This window comes from Ochotona princeps, chromosome 13, assembly GCF_030435755.1.
Source record: "Ochotona princeps isolate mOchPri1 chromosome 13, mOchPri1.hap1, whole genome shotgun sequence".
In the NCBI taxonomy this organism is placed as follows: Eukaryota; Metazoa; Chordata; class Mammalia; order Lagomorpha; family Ochotonidae; genus Ochotona; species Ochotona princeps.
Window position 1 is genome coordinate 13,246,543 of NC_080844.1, and position 27,452 is coordinate 13,273,994.

A 27,452-nucleotide genomic window follows, 5' to 3' on the forward strand; every position below is an offset into this window, starting at 1 on the left:
AACAACTCAGCGTCAAAGGAGGTGGCTGAAAATGGCCATCAAGTTTTGTGAAGTCGCTAAAACACCAATCCAGCTCTGAAAATGTCGTGACCAGCCTTCATCATGGGTTGGGCTGTGTGACCTGGTGGCGTACTCAAAAGGGGACCGGCCCCCAGTCTGGCCTACATGAACAGTTGGGGCAGCAGGAGCTGCCCAGGAGCTCATGATGCCAGCGCATTGGCAGGAAGGGTCAGTGGGCACCAGTTGCTCTGGGGCAACCACGGTCAATGGCACGGGTGGAGGCAGACACTGGCTACTGAACCCGTCACAGTCGGGCCAGCAAGTCTAGAACATCGCTTGGCGAGGCCACAGCGCCCAGACTCCAATCCCTCATCCCTTGGCTATTCTACTTGCATCAGTAGAACTGGCCAGAGCTGGACACAGACAGAAGCTAAAACCATGTCTACTCCAGACAAAAAAAATAGTAATAATACAACAAAAACAACCCAAACGGCAGCATTAATACAAAGATATAATTCCATAAAAGAATTTGGCAGTCAAGGAGAAGCATCACACTTCCTAAAACCACAAGCACTGTTCTTCCCCCCAGTCTACAGAGAAATGTAAAAAACAAAAACAACAAATCAAAAAACCTACACCACTGGCATCCTCTGCAGACACCCCCCAGCACTCCTGGCAAAGAACGTTCACTCCAGCAAGGGCTGAGGGTAGCACACGATCCCTGAACAACGAGGACAGAACCAGCACCTGCCACTCCGGCATGTCGACGAGCAGCCTAGGAGTGGATGCATGCCTAGGGTGCCATTCTCTGCGTAAGACAAACTTCATGTCCAAGGTCAAGCTTCAGAAGGGTCCCGGCAGTGACCACCAACATCCCAGTGGGTGGAGTCATCACCCAAGGGGAGAAAGCAAATATCCACTACCAGGCAGCCACAGCGTGGGCTCTCGGGCTTGGCCTGGGCCTGTTGGCTGGCCCTTGGTGCGTGGCCAGGATAGGAGCCCCAGCCTCAAAGCTTCAGACTGGCTCTGCTCTCAGGCCAGGACTCCCTGGCTGCTCAGTGTCAGAGTCAGGATTCAAGTTCTGGGCAAAGAGTTTCAGTAGCACCAAGACCAGAAGAGAGTGGGGCCACGCGGGTGCAGTGGGGTGCCCTGGACACTGCCCGGGAGATGGGGACAGTGTGTGGGCAGGAAGGACAAAAGGGCCCCAGACTGGCTCTTGGGACACTCAGGGGAACTGAAAGGGACAGTGTGTAAGGCTGTTGAGAGGGGAAGATGAGAGGGAAGAAGGAAACGGTGTGAGAACATCCTTACCCCTATAAATAAACTATTTACACATCTAAGAAAAGGAGAGCCAGCTCTCAGCGCAGGCCAGGCTCCCATCAGGCAGTCTGTGCTGAGGCCAGAGACATGCTCCGCCCCGGAACCTGGCTATGAGGCCCTCAGGGATGGCCGATGAGGCATCCCGGGGCACAGTCCCCAAATGTCCGAGCACACTGTGCTGGGACCTGGCTGAGAACTTGGCAAACGACCCTGACGAGTGTGTGCCTCCACAGCACCCCCCAGGGGCCAGAGTCCACGCTGGTCCCCAGTTGCAGAAAAGCCCCTGAGCTGCTGTTGCCCAAGCCTGGCCAGTGCCAGTGACCCAAAGCCTGCGGCAGAGAGGCAAGGGGTCCGGCGGAAGGACTTGGTTTGGAGGGGGCCTGAGCCCAGTCCCCTTCACGGCCAGCAGAAGCCCCGCCTGTCCCTCAGAGCTGCTACCCCCACATCCAGTCTCTGTCTCTGGGTAATCCCCCAGGGAGGCGGCAGTCCTGGCTGTGAGCAGGTAAGAAGGCACGCCAGTCTGGAGCAGCAGCAAGCAGCGATGAGGGTCACACGGTACTGCTGAAGACGGAGCTGGATGTTGGCTTTCACTCCTCTGCAGTGCAGGTGGCCTCCACGATGTGACTCAGCTCCTCAGAAGTGATGCCCTGCCTTCACCGCCTCAATGTCTGAGATCAGGGTCCTCGCCAGGAAGATGCCAAATATCTGCAAGCAGAGCCAGGGAGTCAGCGGCTGTGAGCAACAGGGCCGAGGGCTCTACTGCACTGGGCTCCCTCTGTGTCCTGCCAGGGCTCCAGACACAGAGATTGCGATGCTGGGCCAAGGCAGGGCATGGGAAACCAACAGATACAAACCTGGATCTGGGAGTCTAGTCTGCTGCATCCTTAGGACCCTGAGGCAGCCAACAGCAGGGACAACAGACACCTGCCAAGCCTCCACCACAACCGGGCCTTCTCCTCCCACAGGTGGGACCCACTCAGACCCTGGGTCATCCTGGCTGGCTCTGATTCCCACAACACATTCTGAATACTTTCTGTAAGCCTGGACTCCATAAGAAAATGGAGGTTGACCCTGAAGCTGGCCAGCCTGAACTCTGAAGTCACAATCTTGGCAAACAGGAAACCCACGAAACAAATGGACACTTTCCTGGCATAAGCAGACACACAAGAGCTTCACAACCCTTGGCCACATGCTCTTTCCCCTCTCAGTTCCTGTGGTGTGCCACGGGCAGGGCAGCCCTGTTCTGACACTGGCCCCCTTGCCCTCTGTCAGTCCCTCTGCTCAGTCTTCCTCTGTCATCACTCAGCACACACCCACTATGTGAGGGAGGGCGATGTGGGCAGATGGATGCAGCTCCAGGCCCCTCGAGTGACCCTCCTCGAGGTCAGGTCAGAGTCACACGCTTCCTGAACAAACAAGTGCTCACCACATAACAGCAGCACCTGCTGGACCCAAGGCTGCTCAGGACCACAGGCCTTGGGTAGTACTGGAAAACCTCCTAGTTCTACAGGATCACTGGGTCCCTGCCTTGCCCACCTGTTCTCCTGGCAGCCGTGCGCCAACCCATTCACCCTGGCTTCACCGTCCACTGGCCTTGATGTCCTCCCCCTGGTGAGAGCCAGCTCCGGGGAATGAGGAAATCCTTGATGGGGAAAGCACCTGGGCAGAGGGCCATGGGGCTGGAGACAGGAGCCTGAGGGGCCCAGTCTGGGTGCTAGGGGCAGGAGGACCCCACAGAGCCAAGTTCCAGGCCTTCTCCCAGCGCTGGCAGGCTATCCAGGGCCAAGGCCCAACATTTAACAATTATGGCCAGACCACATCCAGCTGTAGACATCCTACTGAATGCCCTTCTCCTGCTGGCTTCTTAGCACTGCACCTAGGCAGGCCAAGCCTATGTCAAGGGCCCAACTCCTTCGGAAGGACCATGGCCACCCTCCCAGTCTTCTGCGTTCCCAGAACACACCTGTAACAGGGAAATGGCAATGAAGACGCCAGCCACGATGTAAATATTCCGCGGGAGCCAGCCCTCCAGCGCCTGGATGCAGCCCTTCGTGAAAATGGACTCGTCCCACTTGCTCTTCAGCTGCAGGGAGACAGCAGAGTGGCCTGGGCTGCACCCAGACCGTGTCCCCACCCGGGTTCCCTAGAGAGCTCCAACAGGGACAAGACATCACACAGAGGCCTGGGGGCTGGTGCAGAGGGCCAACACACAGAACCTACAGGCTGCCTGCTTGGACCTGAGACTCATGTCTTTTGGGGCCTCCACAGGGTCAACTCGCTCAATACACACCCAGAGTCCACAGAGGGGAGTGAAGGAGGAGCTGCAAGGCTTGCAGGCTTCTCAGTCTCCCAGGTAAGCCCAGCCCCAGGGGCTTCGGCCAAGAGACCAAGCACTGGAATGGATATGAGGGAGCGGGATCCAGCCTACTCTCCCAGCCAAACCCAGATCCCCAACGCCTGAGTAGGTCGAGCCCAGCCTCAGGCCCATCTCCCTCCAGTCACCAACTGGACCAGGCTTCACCCTCCAGCAGCCTCATTCTAACACACTGGAGCTTTATCCGTCCCCCTTGGAACTTGTGCACAATCTGAGAGTCAGACCATTGGGAATGGAACCTAAAGGGTTCTTAACGTGAGTGCCTTTCCAACTGTCCACACTGGGGCTCTCACCTGAATCCTGACATCATAGCCACACTGCGTGTTCACAACTTTTTGCTGCAAGGAAAGCAGAGGAATTAGTCATGATGATTTTCCTGGCAGGTACCTCTAGAAATGTCACAGCTCAATCCCAGCTCTCGTCCCTCAGCCACGCTACCAGCCACCCTTCCAGGCTGGGCTGGGGCTCGGCAGACTATTTCTGAGAAGAGTTGGGTGACAGATCCCCTGCCCGCAGTCCTAGTGCAAGCACTGAAATCTGACAACATGCCACAGTAAACAGGTACGGCTGCATTTCAGAATGTCACATGGACAGGGCATCTGAATCTCATGGCACTTTCACCATCACAAATCATATTCCTTGTTCGGGTTTTTTCAGCTAAGGGTGCTCTTGGCTCATGGGTCACATTGACATGGCAAACCATATTAGGCCCCTGTGCCATCAGCCCGAGTACCAGGAGAGAAACAGCTATATTTGCTGGAAGCAACTCTTGCAGAACCTGCATACATCTTGGTCCCAGAGGGGCTTCGATACCAGCTGTGCAGCTTTAGCAAGCCTGAGCTCTGGATGGTCTGGGACACTCCCAGGCACAGAGCATGACATAGCCGCACCGAGCGCCTGCCTAGGGCTTGGTTCTGTTCATGGTCCCTTTTCAGGCCCCCCACAAAGAGCTCAGTTTCTGGCACCCAGCAATGAAAGCAGGTGAAGAGCAGACGGTAATCCCCACTCCTGAGATGGTGTCTCCCAGAGAGCAAGGAGCACACACACCGCCCCAGCAGTCGAGTAGCAAGGGCATGGAGCGGGAAAAGCAGGGCTCACTACATCTTCTGATGGCTCTGGTGACAGCGCCTGAGATAGCCAGAACACGAATGCTAGTGTGGGCCACGCAGAACAGGGCTCCCAGGAGGAGGGGGCAGCCCTGCAGCCCGGGGCTGGGGCACACCATCGCTGCACATGGCTCTGGCGACTCACCGCAGGATCTGGCACGCAGCAGGAGAAGGGCACACCGCACTTCTCCCGGCTGTAGCTGGCGCCACTGCAGTTGAAGTAGACGTTGAGGTCCCAGTCTTCAGGGCCATATGCCCCGCAGCACTGATTCTGTAGTCACAAAAGTCAAGAACAGTCAGGGGTGGTGAGCCCGGCTGGGCCACTGGGCTTGGTGACATAAAGGTGAGACCTGCTGATCCACATTAGGAAATCAAAGCCCACTGCCACCTGCAACATGCTCACACACTCTGAGTAAGGCCACCCAGGCAGCCCAGGGCAGCTGCTCTAGGCAACACACAGGGTATCTCTGCCCTGGCCTTGCCTTCCCTCCATCTCCAGGGCCAGCTTATCCTCTCTGAGGGTCCCTTGCCCCTGCCGGGTGGTCCTCTCATCCAGCAAACTTTCTCTTTACAAACCCAGCTGTGCAGTGGCTACTCTGAAGAATGAGGGAAGGCTGGGGGGATGGGTGACCCCCTCACTAAGCTCTGCCCTGCGCCTGGAGCCTCCACCCTCCTCTTTCCCCCTAAGCTGTGTTGTTGCAAAGAAAATCCTCATATATCTGATCTTTGTTGCTGTGAAGTGACTGTCCCCACCCCGAGAGCGGTCAAGGCTGCTGCACTTGCCCTCTGCGCTAGGATGGGCTGGAGCTTCCACCAGTCTAAGGTGAAACCCTGCCCTTCCCACCCGCATCCCGGACCTGCTCCGGTTGCTTCCATAACGACCTAACGTTACAGCCCAAGGAAGCTCTGTGCACATGTTTATTTTGGAAAGGCAATGGAGAAAATGACATCTTTAAGGCAATACAGGGAGGAAGTGTGCTGAGACCAGCAAGCAATGACAAAGAGGAGACACCTGTGACACTGAACGGGAAGGGACACGGAGAGGTGTCAGGAAAGGCTAGGACAAAGCCAGAACCATGGTACAACATGCTAAACCACCACTGGCTTAGGTGGGCACTAGCTCAAATCCTGGCTGTTCCACTTCCAATCCAGCTCCCTGCTTGTGGCCTGGGAGAGCAGTGGAGGATAGCCCAAGTCCTTAGACCCCTGCACCCAGTGGGATACCTGGAAACTTCTGATTTCTGGCTTCAGTCGGTCCAGCCCTGGCTGTTGTGGCCATGTGGGAAATGAGCCAGCAAATGAAAGATACCCTCCCCACCACATCAGGTACTCTGCCTTTCAAACAAATACATGTTTTCAGGGCTTTCTAACATATTTGCTTTTCAGAACCCAAGAGTTCCAGGTAGAAGTTCTCAAGGAGTTGGGTGTTCCGGCCAAGCATGGATCAAACAGGGTCCTTGCACAATGGGAGCCGGCCAGGACACAGGTTCCTCACAGGGCCTCAGCTCCAAGCCCCAGGTGCAGCTGCACAGGAAGGGGCTACGAGGGCCAGAAGCAATAAAGCCAGAGCCTGGCAGTGTCTGGCACCCCCAGGGCCAGATCCCAGGAGGCTGACCCTGCCCACCCACTGAGCCTGCTTCCTCCAGGCAGCTCTGCCCTTCTCAGACAGGAAGGGGAAAAGCTCCCAAGGAGGAAGGGACAGGAATAGCCTCTGGCAGTGTGAGTCACACACCCTGCACGGAAGCACCTCTCAGTACCTACAGCTCTGCGCTGCGGCCACAAAGGGCAGAGCTGGTGACCTGGTGCCCACAAGGGGTGGGAGGGCGGCCACAGTGGCCAAGGGACCACCAGGTAGCCCAACACTAGAAGCTGAGCTGAGCAAAGCAGAGGCAGAGCGGTGAGCTCACTAGCCTGCCTGCTGAGGCCTGAGCCCCACACCCGCCTCAGCCAGGGGGCAGCACAGACGGAACACAAGCAGGGACGCCCACTGGCCACGGTGCTTACGGCTTTCTGGAGGGAGTCAATGAGGTTCTGCAGGTCGATGTCGTCCCGGTAGGACCTGATGTTGCTCTCGAAGAACTCCCGGAAGCGGTCCCTCACCCAGTCCTGGAACAGGAAGGCCAGCACGGCCACGGCCAGCTCCAGGAAGAAGATGAGCACAATGGCACCGCAGAACTGCAGGGGTGCAGACGGCAGCAGAATCACCCACCACTTCACCACCTGGCCACACGCATGCCCTCCACACCCCGAGCTGCTGCCTGCAGTGGAGGGCACAGACCCTGCACCCCGGGGACCCAGGGCAAGCTCTGGGAACCCCCCCAGTCTGCGCCAAGAGACGGCATTCCATAATATGCACCACAGGGCTGCTCACCCCTTCCCTCAGCACTCCCCGCACGACTGGTAACAGAACATGAAAAGTTCCAAGAGGGGCCCAGGTCAACGCGCCAGTCATTTCCCACACAGCAGCCCTTCTCCCTGGACAGGAAGTGAACCTTGTCAAGGCTATCAGCTCCCAGAGGAGGGGCCGGCAGCTCAATACCATCTCACAGCTCCCCACACGCACCCTGCCTTCACTCCACTACAGGCTTTGTCTGCGGCCACGCTGCTAACGCAGGGCACTCAAGTTCCCGGGTGAGGAGGCGTCACGGCGACCGGTGAATGCCCCTTCCATGTGGGCACACGGGACAGTCAGCTGCATGCAGACCTCTGCAACACCATGGCCGCCCCGACCACAAACAGTGGCAGCATTGGCGAGGGTCTGCAGCGGGCACAGGGCCACAGCCCCCGCTGATCCCAAGACTGGCCCAGGCCTCACAGCCTTTATCAATACGAGACCAGTTTGACCAAAACCCCACCAGCAGACAGGGGGAAATCACATGCAGACACACAAACAAGGCAGTCTCGGTCCACACAGAAACAAGATGCCAAACATATCCGAAGACAAAGAGAAATCTGGAAAGAAAGAAAATAATGTGTGTGTGTGTGTGTGCGCGTGCGTGCCTTGATATTCTAATTAAGTCCAGGGAAAGAGAAAGCGGGATCTAACACATCCAATAAATAATACATTGCAAGAAATGAGAATCTGTTTTCTTCATCAGGTGCTATTTAAATTTTTAACTGGATGCATTTAAAAATGAATTTGTATCTAAATATAGAACCGATCCTGGAGCAACATGGCAGTTGTGCTAGGAAGTTAAGGATTCCATGTTGCAAATCCCACAGGTCCGCAGGCCCCGGAGGAACGAGATGATTTCTTAATGCTACCGCACAGGCACTGCTTGATCTCAGCCAGGAAGAGCAAAGGTAAGGAGCGGATGAACAACTCCCGAAGAGCTACTGGGGGAAGGTAAGGGCCTAGGAGGGGAGTGCAGCCACCCTGCAATACCACGGAAACCCAGAGAGGCTTCTCCAAGGCAGCAAGGCAGCGAGGAGCAGCTCAAAGTGTGTGTGTGTGTGCGTGTGTGTGTGTGTGTGTGTCGGGGGGTCTTTCCTCCACAGGGCTCCCCTGATCCCGTACAGTGGATCCCACCCCCACCCCAGGTCACTCACAAACTTCAGCAGGCAGATGTTCTCCCGCAGGGCCCCCACGCAGCCGGCGAAGCCCAGCGTGAACATCACCACGCCCACCATCAGCACCAGCACCACCGGGTCGATTCCATGCAGCCGGGTCACCTTGGTGAGGTCGGACAGCACACCCTGTGAGAGGCGGAGGAGACAAACAAATCAAGGGTGCCCTGGGGTGCGGCCACGTGCCCATGGTTTCCTTCCTCTCTGTAAGCCAGGCCAGAGAGGGGCCCCAGGGACCCACCCATCAAACCCCTGGTGCCCCGCTAGGCAGACCCCAAGAACCTTCTGAGGCCTGCAGAATGCCCATGCCAGGCTACCTCAGGCCCGGGGGCCACAGGGTACCCCACAGCCCACTGACCTCCTAGGTGGCTGACCTGGTTATTTCCAACTTCACACCACACCACTCTGAGGTGAAAATAGCCCAATCTGAACATTCTTGTGAAAAGGAAGACCAAAGACAAGGACACTGCTGTTCTTGGAATTCTGTGATGAGGGAGGTGGCCTGTTCTGCACCGTCCAAACTGGCAGCCACCAGCCAGCCAGCCACGTGTGTTAAGTACCTGGAATGTGCTCGGGACCCTACACTGAATTCCAACCCATGCTTCATTTAAACCACTTAAATTTAAATACAAACAATACGTGTGACCAGCGCAGGAGTCAGAGGAGAAAGCACAAAAGCACAGCTGGACCAGGAGCCCAGCTCAGGCCAGGCAGCCACGCTCTGGGCTCTGCTGGTCAGGCTGCTGCAATCATAGGGATGCCCACACGGTGGCGCTGCAAGTCACAGCTTCCACTGGTTTCCAGGTCACTGGGGCAAAGGGATCTTACGCTCCAGCTCTCCATTTATGAGCTTACACGTCACTGAAGGTGCGCAAACTGGAAGGCAGACCTCAACAACAGTAAGAAGGCCCGCAGACTTAAATGCTCCTGCCTCCTCCTGCTGGAAGCACAGGCAGGCTCCACTGCGGTAACGGTGGGTCCTGGCCCGAGGTTCCAGAGACTTCCCGGAGGGCTCCCGCCTGGCAGCTCCTCCTGTAGCTGGCCCCTTCCTTCCCCCCTCCTGCAGCCCTGGCCCTGCAGTCAGGGAGGCCCTTTCCAGCCCTGAACACCTCCGGGACAACCCCAGCCCATAGTCCTCCAGGGCAGTGTGGTCTCCTCCTGCTCCAGGGTTGTGTAAAGGCCTGTTCCCTCTCCCAGGAGGTATCCCAGCCCTAACCCCAGTCCTGCTCCATGCTGCAAGGGTCCCTTCTGGGCCTGCAGTAGCCCCTAGTCCAGGGGCCTGCTCACCAAGGCACAGCAGGGTTGGCCCAGCCTACCCACACATAAACCCTAGGTGACATATAGTGGCCAGGAACTGTCAGGCCAGCTCTCCACACTGCTCACACTCAGTGGGCTCCCAGGCTGGGGTGTCCGCAGCCGGCCCAGCACAGCCAGCTGCAGAGCTGGTTCTGGGATGACTGATGATCACCCCCTTCACGTTGCACAAGCATCGCTTGTCCTGGGGGCAGTCGGGTACAGGTGACAGTGCTGATTGTGCTGGGGGCCCGTTGCTTACTGCAAGGGTGAGCAAGGGTGGGACGGGGACACTTACCTTTTCGCTCCATGCCCACAGCCCAACTCCGAGGAAGACGACTCCAGCCAGCTAAGCAGGGAGAGAAAGACGGGGGTAGGTCAGAAGCAGGCTCCGCACACGCACTCCTACCACTGAGCCCACACCGCGGGTCAGGGACATTCCAGGCCTAGGTGTGGCTCCTCAACCCTGGGGGGGCGTGTCGGGATGACCCCACTCAACCAGGGACCCAGGTCCCAATGAGCAAAGGTGACTATCTCACAGCAGACCACGTCCTGGAGAGACTGAGCTGGAGCCCCACGAGGCCATGCCCGGCTCATGTCAGTGCCCTGTCGAGTGCATACGAAGACACCACCCTTGTAAGCACTGCTTCAGAGGCCTGCAGCGTGAAGAGTGTGCCGCACAGCGCTGGACACAGGGGTGTTGGGGGGACAGAGATGTGGCAGGAGCAGAGGCCATACCACATCTGCCATTTGCTGGCCAGAGCTGAGTCTCCTCCTGGCGGCATCTAGCCTCCGCCCAGGACACAGGTGTGCTTAGGGAATGCTGGGTCATCAGCCTAGGCTCTCGGTGAGTTCACCTGGAAGAGGAGCTGCCTGTGTCCTGACCTCCTAGCCACAGGAACCCACTCACGGTGGCTCAGCAGCCACGCACAATACACAGGTGTCACCCCAACACATCACACAGCTTCCTACACCCAGGATGGCAGTGGGTCTGGGGTGGGGGCACGGGAAGTGGCTGTGTGGTGTTGCGGTGGCAGCAGACAACAGGTTATGCATTCCCTGAACACTTATACCCCATATCCAAGCGCCTGGGGCCCTGGCTCTCCTGCCATCCATCAGCATTTCAGCAGGAGCAGCGGACGAGGTTTGCCCCACAGCACACTTACACTCCAGGCTACTTAATCAGCTTTGCCCAGGTGGCTCAAGTGGGAAGGAGAGGCCCCTTAGAGCAAACTCTCAGGGTCACAATTTCTTCCTTCAACAGTCAGAGAATGTGCAACGCCCACGACTATGTACAGGACTTGAGAGACCCACGGTGTCCCACGGGTGGGCCCTGTGGTGGTCAGAAGACATGGCTCTTGGCCCCAGCAGGCACTCTGTGGGAGTACCCCTGACTGTGAGGCACTGTCTCGGAGCCAGGCAGCCAGAGTTCCATGGGTTCCCGCGCTCCCGCCCCAGGGTGAGCCCATCCTCGGGTCTTTCTGCCACACCACCCACATTTGCCGCTTTTCCTCCCGTGGAACCGACTGGCTGATAAGGGCTCTCTGATCCTCCTCCAGGGCCAGGGCACCTCCTCCCCTTGCCCAGGTGTCTGGCACAGGTGACAGGTGCCAGCGTCCTCAGCCACATGAGGTCCCCAAGGACTTACTTCCTGCAGCCCAGAGATGAACTCAGGATTCTTGCTCAGCTAGTCTGACCTCATGTGAGGTGAGGTCACACAAGTCCTGCCCTCCTCCTGACACACCCAGTTTCAGGAACACCAGCACGCATGCTCAGGACTGCCTCCCTCCCTCTGCCACACCTCCTCTTTCACACCCTACACTGGGAATCGCCTGGCTCGGCTGGCCACCCTCAGCACTGCACATGATCACATGACCCATGTGGCTCCACCTGTACCTGGCCGACTCACACATCCAAGTCTCTGACAAACAGACCGCACTGTCTGCTTGCCTGGCTCAACTGAGAGGACGGCCAATCTTTCAAAAACTTATTTCCAGATTTATTTCTGTTAATTCAAAGAGTTACAGAAAGAGAGAAAAAAAAAAGAAAGATCGTCTATCCATTAATTCACTCCTCAAATGGCCAGAGGTGGGCCGGTCCGAAGCCAGGAGCTAGGAGCTCCTTCGGGTCTTCCATGCAGGTGCAGGGGCCTTGAATTTGGGCTGTCCTCGACTGCTTTCCCAGGCCACAAGCAGGGAGCTGGATGGGAAGCGGAGCCGCCAGAACTAGAATCAGTGCCCATAGGGAGTGCTGGTGTCTCAGGTGGAAGATTAGCCTACTATGCTACCATGCCATCATACCATTTCCCCTCCCTCTCAATATTTGACTCTTAACACACCCCCACAGGGACAGGAGTTTGTGCAGCAGTCATGCTGCTGGTCAGGACTTCTGTGTTCCATATCTGAGTCCCTGGGTTCAAGCTCCAGTTCTGCACCTGCTAACAACGTCCCTCCTGATGCGGCTAGCATAGTGGCTCAACAGGCTAATCCTCTGCCTGTAAGCACTGGCACCTCATATGGGCACCGGTTCATGTACCAGCTGCTCCACTTCCCATCCAGCTTCCTGTTGTGGTCAGTGAAAGCAGTGGTGGACGGCTCTATTCCTTGGGTTTCTGCTCTCAAGTTAGAGACCCAGAAGAAGCTCCTGGCTGCTGGCTCAGGCCATTGCAGCTATTTGGGGAATGAACCAGTGGACAGATCTTTTTCTCTCTCCATACATCTTATCTATTTTTCCAATCCAAATAAATACATCTTTTTAAAAATAGCTGAATAAATAAACAAATTTTTAAAAACCCTCCAGATGCAGATTTGTTCCCCCAATCCCCTTCCCTTCCCCGGGGCTGGCACCACTGTCCCCTCGTTTGTTTCAGAAAGACCTGAACCACAAGGCTGTCCTCTCTGGGCTGAGATTCAAGCCAGCAGGCTCCTCTGCGGGTTCTCCATCCGCAGTACACAGGAGCGTTGACAGGCACCTTCCCAACACTGCTCCCACCTGTCCAGGCTCCACAGATTCAAGTCTGGGTCCTCCTCCCGGGTCCCAAGGGTGATCCTTTAAAAAGTGCACATCAGGAACACCCCCCTCAGAAAAGCCCAACAACTTCCTTTCACACCAGGAATAAAATGCAAGCTCTGCCAAGGCCTATGGGACTACAGGGCGAGGCTTTCACCTGCATCTCCAACACCATCTTCTGCCAATCCTCTTTACCCACCTGCCCCCTCAACCATTCAGACATTCTCACTTTCTAAAATGTATTTATTTTTATTTTAGCTAAAAAGTAGAGCCAGAGTTAGATCTCCCACCATCCCATTCACTCCCCCTAAAGATCTCAACAGTGAGGGTTAGGCAAGCCCAACGCCAGCAGCCAGGAGTCCCAGCGCAGGTGGAAGCACGAACCCAAGCACCTGATGGTCATCTGCTGCCTCCCAGGATGGATATCAGCGGGAAGCTGGATTGCAAGTAGAGTAGCGAGGACTCGAACCACACACTCCAATGCAGAATGCAGGCGTGCCAAGGGGGCCTTCACTGCTGTGCCAGATGCCCACCCCTTTCTGAACTCACCAAAGTCACCCTGCCTACTCTTCTTCAACGCCCATTCCTGGCTTCCTCCCTCGCTTCACTCAGCTCTCTCCAGAGGTGACCTCCTTGGGGACACCTGCCCCTGTCCATCACTGGGGTGCTCATGCTGCAGGACTTTTCCCCACAGCACTGACCTAGACCCGAGGGGCTGCTGTCTGCCACATCTCCCTGACTGAAGGTCTTGACCAGGGAGAGAGGGGGGTGACATTTACTTTGTTCAGGGCTGAATCCCGGACATGTGGAGGACTTGGCAGGTGAGCAGGTGTACAGCAGGCCTGAGCAAGCGACTCAGCTCTGAGATCAGGACAGGAAAACTGCACTCTTCCCAGGCATGCTTTGGAGTCTCGTGCACTCCACAGGTGAACGCACATGAGAGCCAGGCAGCAGCCCCACTCCAGGCCCAGGGAGAAGCCCTGCGCTGGTATCACCTACCTGCCCCCAGGGCTCCTCTCCTCCCCACTGCACCTCAGGGCTCACCTCCCCTCTCCCCATCTTCCAGGTCAACCTCTTCCTACCCTACACACAGCCTCAGCTCCACCTGTAGTTTGTTTTATTGACTCCACATTGATGGGCTATTGTCATTTTTCCCTCGGTCACTGCACAGATACATTAGGAAGAGATTTCAAAGAAGTTAGCCCTGCCAAGGGCTTCAGAGCACAAGTTGCCCAGAAGGATCCTCGCCTCCTCCCAACAGAAGCAGGGCCAGGACTGGACCAGGACTGGACCAGGGCAGGACCAGGACTGGACCAGGGCAGGACCAGGGCAGGACTTTTGCTCTCTATTCTGCTGAAAAAGAAGAGTTAATGTTAGCTTTAGTTAACATCAGAGACAGGAACTTGGGGTCACATGTCAGGTCATGTGTTCAATGAACACTGACCCAGAGCAGGAACTTGGGGGCCCAAGGACTATTTTAGAGACCAGGAGACTGACGGAGGAGAGGCAGGGAAAGTGAGTAGATGGGGATTTATGAAAAGTACAGGGACAAGCCAGGACATCCACCCACCTCAGCCCAATGGATTCCTTCTCTGGAGCCATAGGACAGGGCACGCTACCCTTTCTGACAGCCACTGGAGACTACTGGCTCAGCTGGGTGGCCTCCAGCCTCACACTGGCCTTCCCTGTCTCTGTTATCTGGCCTGGGCAAGGTGCGGCCCCATACTAGACACCAGATTCCTGCTACTCCAGTTCCTGGGAGGTAGCAGGTGATGGCCTAAGCAGCTAGGTACCTTGCCACCCAAGTGGGAAATCTGAATTGACTTACTGACTCTTGACTTTGAACCCCTGGCCACTGTGAACATTTGGGGAGCCAAGTAGAGGATGGCAGTGTTTATTCTCTCTCTAACAATACATGACCCCAACCCCTCAAGCGGCAGCCATCCACTCTGCAGGTACAGTCCTCCACACAGGGGCCTATGGGAGTTAGTATCAGAGGAACTTCTGAGGCTGGGAAGCCATAGGGCCAATGACTCTCACCATTTGTGGGGAGGCTCCTGGAAGGGCCTAATGGTCATCCTAGCTAAACCAAGGTCGCTGTGATGGAAGCAAGATGTCCTCCAGGTGCTAATTCAGGCCTGCTCTGTCCTGTCCTGGAAGGCACTGGGGCTGAGTCACCTTGTGAGTAATCCAGGGGCACAGCCCCCAAGCAGGACAAAAACAACTTGTCACAAGGGACCAAATCACGCGAACAGCTTGCAAGAGTTCCTTTAAGCACGTGGGAAAGCTGAGACCACCCAAAGTCTTTCCTAAGCAAGTTCAAGATAAACCACCAGAAGCAAAGCACATTTCCAGGGGCTGCCCTGCTGGCCTCTTTTCTTGCATAATCTCCTTGCTGCTGACTCAGGTGCACATTCCTAAAGCCCCCACCCCTGTGCCTCCTCTGGGAGCCTCAGAGATGACTATTAGGTCATCATTGCAAGGTGGTCCCTAGCAAAGGGCACAGGTCAGCCAGCTCCATTCAGAGGCTCTTACCCATGGGCCCTGTGCCCGTCTGGATCCATCTCTGGGGATATGGTCTCCTCTACAAAACAGGTGCCACTGTTACTTGGTTATAAGAGTACTGCCAGGAATTTGAACTGTAATACTGCATCAAGGTGGAGGAATCCACCAGGGGGGAGGGGTGGGGGGAGGGGTGGGGGGATTCCCAGAGCATATGAAACTGTCACATAATGCATAATAATTAATAAAAAAAATTAAAAAAAAAAAAAAGAGTACTGCCAGGGCCCGGCAGCATGGCCTAGCGGCTAAAGTCCTCGCCTTGAATGCCCCGGGATCCCATATGGGCGCTGGTTCTAATCCCGGCAGCTCCACTTCCCATCCAGCTCCCTGCTTGTGGCCTGGGAAAGCAGTCGGGGATGGCCCAATGCATTGGGACACTGCACCCGCGTGGGAGAACTGGAAGAGGTTCCTGGTTCCCGGCATTGGATCGGCACGCACCGACCATTGTGGCTCACTTGGGGAGTGAATCATCGGACGGAAGATCTTCCTCTCTGTCTCTCCTCCTCTCTGTATATCTGACTTTGTAATAAAAATAAATAAATCTTTAAAAAAAAAAAAAGAGTACTGCCAACAACTGCAGAACGCCAGGTGACATACTTACTCCCATGGGCAGCACTGATACAGGCAGCCAGAGCTCCTGTGGGTTGGGTGTTGCAGAGGCTTGGAGGAGCCTTCTAGGAAGGTCACAAGCCCCTGAAGGTGGCAGCAGCCCCTCCTCCTACGCCCAACTTCCAGGAGCTCCCAGCACCAGCCTGTCCTGCTTCTCCTGCTCTCCTTGGGTTCAGGAGACAGGGCCTTTGGCGGGCTTCTCCAGTGAGGCAGAAAAGAAGGCTGAGAGGCAGAAACGGGCAGAGAGCAAAGCCCACTGGAGCTGGGCTTAAGTTCTGCTGACTCATCCCCACGGCCTTGAGCAAACCATCCCTCTCTTGGGGGAGTTTGCCCTTCTGCAAATCTGCCACCAGAAGTCATATAGCACTCTGCAGAACGAAGTGCCAGTTCCAGGTCCGCCTGAGACCAGAGGTCACCAGAGACCTGTGGCTCCCGGAACTGCCAACCACTCAACTTATCTCGAGGACGGAGAGAAAGTCAGATGGCACAGCCCCTAGACACAGCCAAGCTGCAAGCCTTCGGTAAGCTCAGAGCTACAAGACACTCTCGGGTGAAGAGGCCTCTGCCCCTCAAGCCTGGGACTGCTGACTCCTAAATAAAATCAGCAACACTCCTTTCAACTAGCCTCACCAAGCCAGCTCCGGGAGCCAGAGGGGATGCACTTCAGTCGGCTTCCTCATCACAGAAGGAAGCAGGGCATGAGGGACCTCACTTAGGGTCACAGGCTATCACACCCCAGCTTTTCCTCCTGCCGGAAGGGTGGATTAAGAAAGAGAGACATACAAGCCCTTGTCAGAACAACAGCCAACCCAGACAGGGGGCTGTGGGGGGATGGGGCGAGCACTGCATAGGGGGTTCCAGGGGCAGCTTCCACAGCTGTCTGTGTGGCTCCTGATAAGAGCCAGCTAAGCTGCAGCCAGCCCCACCCGGGGAATCTGACTGTGTCAAGGAAGGAAGTCAGAGGGAGGCCACAGCCCCCCACCCCCACAAGCTGAGCTGGGAAGAGGAAACGTGGCGCCCAGCCTCACCCAGCACAACTCGGCCACCACAGGCACGGTCTGAGAAGAGAACCAAAGCAGGGTTGGCATCTCTGGAAAGGGTCAAATGGTCAATGTTTTCAGCCTCATGGGCTGTGTGATCTTAGCGGCAGCTCCTTAACCCTCTTGCTACACGTGGGAAAGCAGCACGGAGTAAATGAATAGGTGTGGCTGGCTTCCAACACACACAATCGTACGTGCACACAGGCAGGAGGCCAGGTTTTTGGGAGCAGGCTGAACTATCACACCAAGACCATCTGGACACAGACGGAAAGAGAACCTCCTTCCTTCAGCTCAGCAGCCCGGACCCTGGGTTAGCTCTGCCACTGGGGTCACCAATATCGGCATGTTTTTACATGGCTTTAATAGGTGATAATAGCCCAAGACAATAGGTCACCCAAATAACACCTCCACAGCAGTTATTACACAACAAAATTATTTTAAAAGGGAAGGGGGATCCCACATATGACATTTAACCAAAGATATCCACACAAAAACATCTCACACTGTTGGGGAAGAATATTTAGGTGGCACCTTGTGTCCAATCCAAAGTTACTAGAAGGAGATGAGCATTCAGCTCAGAAGTTAAGATGCTGCCTACGTACTGGCATCTCATGTCAGGGTGGGTTCAAGTCCCAGGCTCCTGGCTTCAGCCCTGGCATCATAGTTTAGGGAGTTAGCCAGTAGATAGAAGATACAGTCTCTCACTCTTCCAAATTCTAAAGCTACTAGAACAAGGATACAGTGGCCTATGATGTAGAAAAAGTGCAAACAGAAAGCAGAGGAATGATAGAGCAAGGGAATTAGCAGCAAAAACGTTAAAACAGATTGTAGAAATACGCTCAGAAATTAAAAGCAAAATACAAACACAGTGAAGAGAAACACAGAACTTAGAAAATGCCCCAAAGGAACAATCAACGATAGAAAACATGTTAGAAATGAAGGATTCACTAGACACAATCAGAGGTTACAGAAATGAGGTGGGGAGGGACAGCAGCTGGTATACCGAGTATGCATTTATACCGTATTTTAACCACATAAAGTGGAAACACCAAGACATGTCAGATGCAAAAAGAGTATAGCCTGGAATACCTACACCAGGAAGCAAAGATCTGCGAACCAAAGACACAATCTTCCAGTTTAAGATGTTGCTAAAAGGGGTAGGTGTTGTGGCACAGTGGGCTAAGCCGCCATTCAGGATTCCCTCATCCCGTCGGAGTGCCTGGAGTACATGTGGCCTCTGCTTTGCAACCAGCTTGCTGCTAATGCATTCTAGGTAGCAACAGGTAGATGCTCCAGGTACCTGGGTCCCGGGTGACCACATGGAGGACACACATGGAGTTTCTGGCTCCTGGCTCCTAATGCTGTGGCAGGCATCTGGGGAGAGAGCTAGTACACAGAGGTATCTCCTTCTCTCCGACACTGCCTTTCAAGAAGCTGGACTTTCTGTTGATGTGCCTGGCCACAGTGGGTAACGGCTCAAGTACTTGGAGTCTAGCTACTTCTGTGTGAGACACGTGGAGTTCCGCCTCTTGGTGCTGGCCTGGCCCAGCTCTTGGGGAGAGAACCAGTGTCCCGTCTCCTGTCACTCTACTTCTAAAGTAGACAAATAATCTTTTTTAAGTAAAACCAAATAAAAATAAGGTCAATAATCAACAAAATAGTTGGTGACAGCTGTACCACAAGATGAATAAACTTAATGCCAATGAATTACATATATTTTTCTTATGTATATTGTACAATCTATAAAACAAATGTAAAAAAGAATAAAAAAGAAATCAATGGGATTACAAACAAAAACATCACCTAATTAATTAGAAGAAATCAGACTTAAGAGCCGATTCTACCGATGGCAACAGAAGGAGGCAGAGGTTGCTGGGGGCAGGGCGGGGCGACAGGACTGCAGGAGGAACAGGGAATCTGGAGTGAGGTGACCTCCTGACATCCTCATTTGATGTCCATACAGATGCGAGCAGCGATGAAGTGCTGTACACAGCTGTCACCAAATGGTACCCTTAAAATGGAAGAGTGCTGTTCTAAGTTATACCTCAGGAGAGCTGAGTTTTCACAAGCAACAAGACGGGACCAACATCCTCCCAGATAATCTGACAAACCCCTCTCACAGGCTCTGTCAGGCCAAACAAAGGAAATGGTTACACACTCACCCCTTCCTGGACTTGGAAATACCCTACAAGTATTTAATATGCCCGGGTGCCAGGCAATCATCTCGGTGCTCCCTTGAACATCCCTTCTTTGGGAATCCCAGCTGCTGGTCCAGCCATGACCACACCTCATGCCTTAAATTCTAGTGGAGTCTTGGACTAAGCAGCCTTGCTGTTTGCCTTGGCAAGCGTAAATGTGATCTCTGTCCACCCCGCCACACACACACACACAGTCCTGCATTAAAAGTTAAGGCAGTCTGCTTTCCATGAATAGGGCAGCCCTTCTGGAAAAGTCATTGTGATGACGTAAGGATGTCAGGCAGGTCAAAACGATGTACATACCTTCTAACCCATTTGATCACACTTCTGGGAAACCATCCCAACAAATAATCTCTCTCCATTACCCAAAGGGAACAACTTGCATTATGCAACACCAGTGACTATATTCATATATAGGAACATAAAAATTTACAGACCATCTAAATATCCACTACGGGAAATTTCCAAACCCAAAATCGGGAAGAGGAGGAGTGTGGTTTTGATGAGCGAGGAGACGCTGCTGTGAGAAGGTGCACCTCCAGACTGCACTTCGGCCTTCTTGAATTTCCAGCTAATTATAACTGTTTATTTAACACACTGGACCCTTTCCTTTTTTAATACATTAATTATCACAAGAAGAAAGCAGAAAAAAAAACATTCGCATTCTGGATGAGGCCTGATCTCACAAGGCCAGCGTTTCAGCCCAGAAGGGCAGTTCTCAGCCAGCTGGAGTCAGTCCATCTACGACAGCCCAGCCTCGGGTGGAGCGTCCTTTACAGAGAAAAGGCCAAAGAGAGGAAGAGACTATGCGCTAAGGTGCAGGGAGGAGAGCTGATCTTTCCACCTTGGCCTTGCCTTCCTTCTCACAGGTAGAATGCCCATATGTCCAGGTTTGCCCAGAACAAACCCAGGGGTACACCAGTTGGTCTGGCATAATTCTCCATAATCTCTTTCACATTCAAAAGCTTCCCCCTGTAGAGTATTATTTGTTACTACAGGAGCCATGTGCTACTCCAAGGCTGCAAGCCACGCTAGTGGCAGGGCACAGATGCCCACCAGCTCTCATCTCCCTCAGAAGCAAGCTCCGAGAAGGCTCAGACCTACTCAAGTCACTGAGAAGGCCATTGGCAGATGTGGCTTTACAACAGAGACCAGCTAGGCCCATGTTGTGGCCTAGACATTAAGCTTCCACCCGTAGTGCTGGCATCCGATATGGTGCCAGTTTGTGTCCCACCTACTTCACCTCCAATTCAGCTCCCTACTTATGGCCTAGGAAAGCAGCAGAGAATGGGTCAAGTCCTTGGGCCCTGGTTATTCACATGGGAAACCCAGAAAAGATTCCTGGCTCCCAGCTTTGGATCGACCCAGTTCCAGCCATTGTGACCCATTGGGGAGTGAAGCAGTGGATGGAAGATTTTCTTTCTCTCTCTCTCTCTCTCTCTCTCTCTCTCTTTCTTTCTCTCTCTCTCTCTCTCTCGTGTGTGTATCCCTCCTTCTCTCTGTAAATCTGCCTTTCAAATAAAAATAAGTAAATCTTTCACAAAACAAAGGCAAGCAGGGGCCTCTCTTTTCTGGTAACACAGGTTTATGATCTGAACTTTACAAAGTCTCGGTTGTACATTTTTACTCCATCTCTGATACAGGTCCAGGTAAGGGCTTTATCTGAGCCTTTGGATACTAAAGTCAATGAACGCCTGGGGCAGGAAGCAATCCTCAAGCTGCAGACACCTTCTCCAGCCATCCCAGAAGGATTCACGCAGCAAAGTCAAAGCCTGTGGCACATGGTGGGCTGTGAAACAGGACACGGGGCCGTGAGGCACCACTCCTTCCAGGGGGCTGCCCCTCCCAGCTCCCTGCTTCCTAGTCAAAGTGAGATTTTGATTTCTCAGTTGTATTTATTAGAGAAATTGAGAGATCTTGCATTTATGACTCACTCCCCAGATGGCCCCAACAGCCAGATCTGGGCCAAGCCACAGGCAGGACTAGGAACTCCATGCAGGTCTCCCATTGGGCAGTGGAGGGCAAGCACTTGGACCAACACCTGTGGACACCTTCCCAGGCACACTGGCAAGAAGCTGAACTGGAGACTTAACCAGAATTCCAAAATGGGATGCAGGTATCCCAAGAAACAGCTTAACCTACTGATACTGGCCCCATCAACCTATTCTCTGTAGCAGTCTCATCATATGCTTTTTTAAAGTATTTACTCATGTATTTGAAAGGCAGAGTTACCAAAAAAAAAAAAAAAAAGAAAGAGCATCTATCTTCTGGTTCAGTTCTTAAGTGGCCACAATGGTTGGGGTTGGTCCAGGCCAAAGCCAGGCGCCAGAATCTCCATTTGAGTTTCCTGGCATGAGTAGCAGCAGCCTGAGCTCTCAGACCATCTCCACTGTTTTTCCAGGCACATTAGCAGGGAGCTGGATTGGAAGTGGAGCAGCCAGGACTCAAATCAGCACTCCTGGGAGACGCCAGTGCCACAGGTAATGGCTTAACTCCCTCAGTTATCAAACTGGGCCTCCGGTTACCCCAACAATTTCTTGCCAACACTACCCGAGCTTCCAACATCTCCCTATCTTTGCCAATATTTGTCTTCTGGTTTAATAAATTGCATCCTAATGGTTGTAAAGTGCATCTCACTGTGGTTTTGATTTGCATTTCCTAAATCGCAGTGAGGTTCTGCACTACAACCAAAGACTGATTTAAAGAATGTTATACGTGGCAGCATGCCCGAATGCCTTCAGTGGGAATTACTGTCTTTGGTGGCACGCCTGCAATAAGGATCCCAGGAAGACCCAGCCCAGGCTTCATGTGTAAATGGAATTCTCACCCCAAGGCAGGTGTTAACCGACCCTGGGGAATCTCAGTCCCAAAGCCAAGAGGAAGACAGTTTTTTTTTTTAAAATGGTGACAGCACCACAGTTATGTCCCCTTGTGGAATGTACTGTGAAAATAACTCTAAATGGGAACAAATTCTAAATAAAACCTTATGTTTGTCCTGGCACCTACATGATCACAGAAACAACAGGCTGCCTCTCCAAAATCACACTGGCCGGCTGAGCCGTGTCCCCCCAAACGCTCCACACACCCTTCTCCTCCACTGCTCACCGTGAACTTGTCCAAACAAAACCAATACAAACAGCCTTGGTGTGAAATCACCCGTCCAGGCTTTGTTTCAAAATCACCCAAGGGTGATACCAATGACACAAGACCAGGCTAGGAGTGGATCATTTTTGAAACCAGATGGTGGGAATATGGATGTTCAGTACATTATTCTATTTTTGCATTTTTTTAATTATTACAATTTAAAAGCAAAAAAAAAAAAAAAAAAAAACTGCTTTGACCAACTAAGCAACCTTATGAGACAGGTAACAGGTTATTGAAATCAGTATTTCACACTGAAAGCACCCGGCTCACCAGTTCACTGGTCATTCCAAGCAGCCTTGCCATGCACCCCCACTCCAGGACCTCACACTGGCGACAGCAAACTCCAATGGGCACCCAACAAGCACCCAGCAGGAGGATCCAGGCAGCCTGCCACCCCGACCAAGGTGTCTGGCTTCCATTTGCATTTTCTAACCAAACTTTCTCATGCGTCATTTTCCGACTGTTCCTGTTTGTTCCTTCCTGTTCTGCCCCAGCTCCTGTTAACTGAAAAATGATTAACTCGACCACACACTGCCAGTTCTGTAAAGCCCCTGGTAACAGTGCAGCACCTTTTAACTCCGATTCTGGATTCAAAGGCTCCACAATTTGGGTGCTGGTATTCTGACACCACCTACTACGATGCAGGCATGTCATTTGGGTGCCATTTTGAGTCCTGCGAAAAAGCAGCAGAAGATGGCCCAAGTGTTGGGGTCGCATGGGAAACCTGGACAAAGCTCCTGATTCCACCTCAGCCTGGCGAGCCTGCGCTCTTCACTTGTGGAAGGAACCAGCAGCTGGGAAATCTGTCTTGTCATTTCTTTAAATAAATAAATCTTTAAAAATAAATAAATAAAAATGAAAAACCTCAACAATTTGCATGTGGTATTGCAAATGTGATGCAAAGGCGAACTGAGGTCCCAAGAAGAAAATCTGTTGAGAAGCCTCTGAAGATGTAAAGGTCACAGGGCCCTCAGGCACAGCAGCAGCAGTGGGAATATTGTAGCCGCAAAAACAAAATTGAGGGTAGGACCAGTACGATAGCCTAGCAGCTAAAGTTCTTGCCTTACACATATCGGGATCCCATATGGGCACCGGTTCTAATCCCGGCAGCCCCGCTTCCTATCCAGCTCCCTGTTTGTGGCCTGGGAAGTCAGTAGAGGATGGCCCAAAGCCTTGAGACCCTGTACTCATGTGGGAGACCCTGAAGAGGCTCCTGGCTCCTGACTTTGGATCACCTCAGCTCCAACCATTGCAGCCACATAGGGCATGAACCAGCAGATGGACAATCTTTCTCTTGGTCTCTCCTCCTCTCTGTATATTTGAATTTACAATAAAAATTTAATCTTAAAAAAAAAAATGGGGCCCGGCGGCGTGGCCTAGTGGCTAAAGTCCTCGCCTTGAAAGCCCCGGGATCCCATATGGGCGCCGGTTCTAATCCCGGCAGCTCCACTTCCCATCCAGCTCCCTGCTTGTGGCCTGGGAAAGCAGTCGAGGATGGCCCAATGCATTGGGACACTGCACCCATGTGGGAGACCCGGAGGAGGTTCCTGGTTCCCGGCTTCGGATCGGCGCGCACTGGCCCGTTGCGGCTCACTTGGGGAGTGAATCATCGGGTGGAAGATCTTCCTCTCTGTCTCTCCTCCTCTGTGTATATCTGGCTGTAATAAAATGAATAAATCTTTAAAAAAAAAAAAAAAAAAAAAATGAGGGTGAGAGTCAGTGGGTAAGACACACACCCTTGCAAGCAGAGCCAGAGGAGGGTAGCTGGGTGGTCCAAGTCCCAAGCCTTGAGCTGCCCACCTGACCCAGACAGCCTTCAGCATACACCTGTCTAGGGACAGCAGCAGGACTCTGGGTGGGAGCAGGGGAGGGCTCTCCCCTGGTCAAGGAGCTAGGCGGGGTTGAGGAAGTGCACTTGGTGAAGACAGATCTACAGACCCACAGGAACAGCAGACGGCAGACATCCAGCAATGACCTACTTCGGCTGTCCCACCTCCTCCTGACTCTAGACACTCAGAAACCACACCTACTGAGTGGTCTCCATGCCTGTGTGTGTGATCACATCCCCTCACCATCCTGAACAGAATCAAGCTCGGCCTCCTCTTGGGCCCACCTCACCGAGAAGACACACCTGCTGTTATCTTGCTTAGCTCCCAGTAGTCTCCCACTAGTGTCAAATTGCTCTTCCTTCTTGAAAGCAAGAGTCCTTGACAAAACTGTAAAGAGTCACAGATTTTGGCTGGCACCAAGCCTCAATTGTCTAATCCTCCTGTTTCAAGTGCCGGAATCCCATATGGACACCGGCTCAGATCCTGGCTGCTCCGCTTTCCATCCAGCTTCCTGCTTGGCCTGGGAAAGCAGTGGAGGATGGTCCAAAGTTTTGGGACCCTGCACCCATTTGGGAGACCCAGCAGAGGCTCCTCGCTCCTAACTTTGGATCAGCTCAGTTCTGGCTGTTCAGCCATTTGGGAAGTGAACCAGAAGATGGAAAATCTTTCTCTCTCTGCTTTTCTCTGTAAATTTGCATTTCCAATAAAAATAAATGTTTCAAATTCTTAACCAACAAAAAAGAAGGCCACTTTCCCTCTTTTCCATCCTCACTACTGCCCAAGCACAATCAGGCCCTGGCCAGGCCCACCAGCAGCCTCCTCTGTGTCCCAGCCACTGCCAACTTCCTGTCCTATATCCCCCTTAAGAAGCACAGCGGATTTCTCCTGTCAACATGAAGGGCTTTTACAACACACATCCTCCTGGCTTCCTCTGCAACCTCTAGGCACCCACGCGTCTCCTCTCCTTGCCTTGATGCCCCCCTCCCCCTGAGCATGACCAAGACTTCCAGCTCCAGGATGCAGGGGACCAAGGAAACCAACAGGTCGATGACGCTAGTAAAGCTCCCCCTTCTGTCCCCAACTCCCATCTGAGAACATGGTACCACCATCCAGATGCCCCCACTCGGCAGCCAGCCTCCAATGAGTCCAACTCAACAAGTCCAACTGTCCAACTAAGACCCCATGGCACTGCCTCATCCAGCTCCTGCACCCCTGTCCTGAGTCCCCTTACTCAGCTCCAGCAATGTGGTCTTCCTTTTGACCTCTCCATACCCCAAGTTCACTCTTGTCTCAGTGCCTTTCCAATTGTTCATCTTTCTGCCTGGAGCTTCCTAACCCAGCCTACTACTTAGCTGCCCCTCTACTAGTACCCAGATTTCAACCCCCATTTCACCCCTTTTACATGCCCTTCTCTGATCATGCCCACCCAGGGGCCTCTCCTGCCTTGCTCCCTGCAGCTCAGCAGGCTGACATCACTCTTGGTGAAACAGAAGAACAACTTCTCTTGTCCATTATGACCTCCCAGAAGGCACAATGGGGTCTGGCCCAGTCACCTGCACACAAACTGCAGCCAACTCAGTGGGGCAGGTGGAAGAGACAGGATGGGCAGATGAGCCTTCCTGAGTCCCCAGTGCTGAGTCCGGGACCCTAGAGTCAGTTTCAATCCCTCAGTCTTTGTCACTGCTGGTTCTTTTACCACCACTTTCTCCCAGAGCCTTGTGGGCCCTGGCCAAGCACAGTGTGCCACACAGTGTCATCTACACACTGAAGGACTCACAGAAGGGGCTGCGGTTATGCTCATCACTTACCCAGAAAACGATGTTGTAGCTGAAAAGGAGGTACTTGTACCAGCAGCTGACCTCAGCATTAGAGTATCGATAATAGTGCATCTTCTGAGACGCAGGACCTGCAGAGACATAGGACAGGATGAGATGGAAAGCTCAGGTTCAAAATACCGTCCCCAGCACCTGCTTCCCAAGGAAAGGGCAAAAGTAGGGCTCACACACACAGACTTGCAAGTTTCCAAATCAATTCCTCACGTCCCCTACAAGTGTGAGCCCAGGCCCACTACCAAGGCCAAGAACAACATCAGACAGCAATTGGGTTATGTCAGCTTGCCAAAAGCCAGCAAAAGGACCAGGGAGGTTTTCCAAAGAAAGGAGAATGTTATTTTCTCAAGGGTCTTCAAAGGACCAGGAATTCTACTTGGAGCCTTGCGGACATTCATTTCATTACTTCCAGATCGGGACCTGGCTTTCACCAATGTTTCACTGGAGAAAGTGGGGTTCAGAAAGGTTCTGTGACTTGACCAAGGACAAGACAACAATGGCTGAGCCCTGGATGAGCATTACAGCCCACAGCCTTCCCACCCATCATCCCAAGATGCAGGGGTTTGCCCGCCTAACACAGTGCCTGAGAAGAAGGGACGAAAGGGCAGGCAGCTCTGGACATGACCCAGCTGTGTCAGTACAGTCAGCCTGCCCACATCCTCTTCCACCACCACTCCCCAAGCTCAGCATTCACACAGGGGAGGAAGGCCAAGAAACCCGGCCTGGGCAGAGGGACTTGGTGGCAATCCTGGTAGATGTGTAACTCCCCACTGCCCCTGCTCCCCTTCCACTTCCCAGGGTGAGGAGAGGGCCCCAAGGCAGGAGCAAACAAGGCCCACTGGGTATTGGTTGGTGAGCACTGGCTCTTGCTGCTGGGCGGGTTGTTCTAAGAAATTGGTGCCAAGCAGGGACACCAAAGTCAGACTCCTCTAGAACTGGATCATATGACTATGGGCTGACCCGCCCACAGTGCAGAAGTGACAGACACAGCCTAGACACCACTGTGCCCTGGCCCTCTTCTCACCTTCCCACCATGGACAGGAGTGTGGACACCATCCTACTGAGAGAGCCTGGCCTTCAACCTCGAAAATCAGTGAGCGGGTGGGCACCTGAATGCCCCAGTCCACCTCCCCACGTCTCATATCTCAAGGTTCTCCCTACAGAGGGGCACTTCCATGAGATTCCCCCGCCAAGGAGAAAGATGGGCTCAACCAGCCCAAGGGCTAGAGGACCCTGTTAGGACACACACCTGGGAGGCCTGGATACACACAGCACAGGAGCGCCTGGGCGCACACAGGTACCTGCCTTTGGCAGCACTGCCTGATCCTGCACAAGCCCCTGTCAGGGCCTCCGTGTCCTCAATCAAAGTGGGAACCCTGGTGATCCATCCCTGATGTTACCAGCAGGGGGTGGGGGGCAGCTGACCACCTAAGGTGCAGTTTATAAACACAGACACCCCCCTACTGAGGGGCAAGGTTCTGCCGAACAGATCTGGATCGGGCCTCCAGATCTGCATTCTGACATGTTTCCAAGTGGACCTGGGGACCAAACTCCCCTTAGCGATGCTGTGAA

General features: G+C 53.6%; 1 protein-coding gene across 1 annotated transcript in view; it reads right to left on the minus strand.

The window, feature by feature from the left end:
- Nucleotides 1–491: 491 nt before the first annotated feature.
- TSPAN14 (tetraspanin 14) overlaps nucleotides 492–27,452 on the minus strand; it is a 56,020-nt gene continuing 29,059 nt past the window's right edge. Inside the window, exons 2-9 of the mRNA XM_058672046.1 lie at nucleotides 25,860–25,957; nucleotides 9,959–10,009; nucleotides 8,350–8,496; nucleotides 6,805–6,975; nucleotides 4,946–5,071; nucleotides 3,988–4,032; nucleotides 3,284–3,403; nucleotides 492–2,025 (exon numbers count right to left, since the gene is read on the minus strand). Of these exons, the coding sequence (XP_058528029.1) occupies nucleotides 1,954–2,025; nucleotides 3,284–3,403; nucleotides 3,988–4,032; nucleotides 4,946–5,071; nucleotides 6,805–6,975; nucleotides 8,350–8,496; nucleotides 9,959–10,009; nucleotides 25,860–25,940 (813 nt within the window). The 5' untranslated portion in view covers nucleotides 25,941–25,957 and the 3' untranslated portion in view covers nucleotides 492–1,953. The remainder of the gene's footprint in view (nucleotides 2,026–3,283; nucleotides 3,404–3,987; nucleotides 4,033–4,945; nucleotides 5,072–6,804; nucleotides 6,976–8,349; nucleotides 8,497–9,958; nucleotides 10,010–25,859; nucleotides 25,958–27,452) is intronic.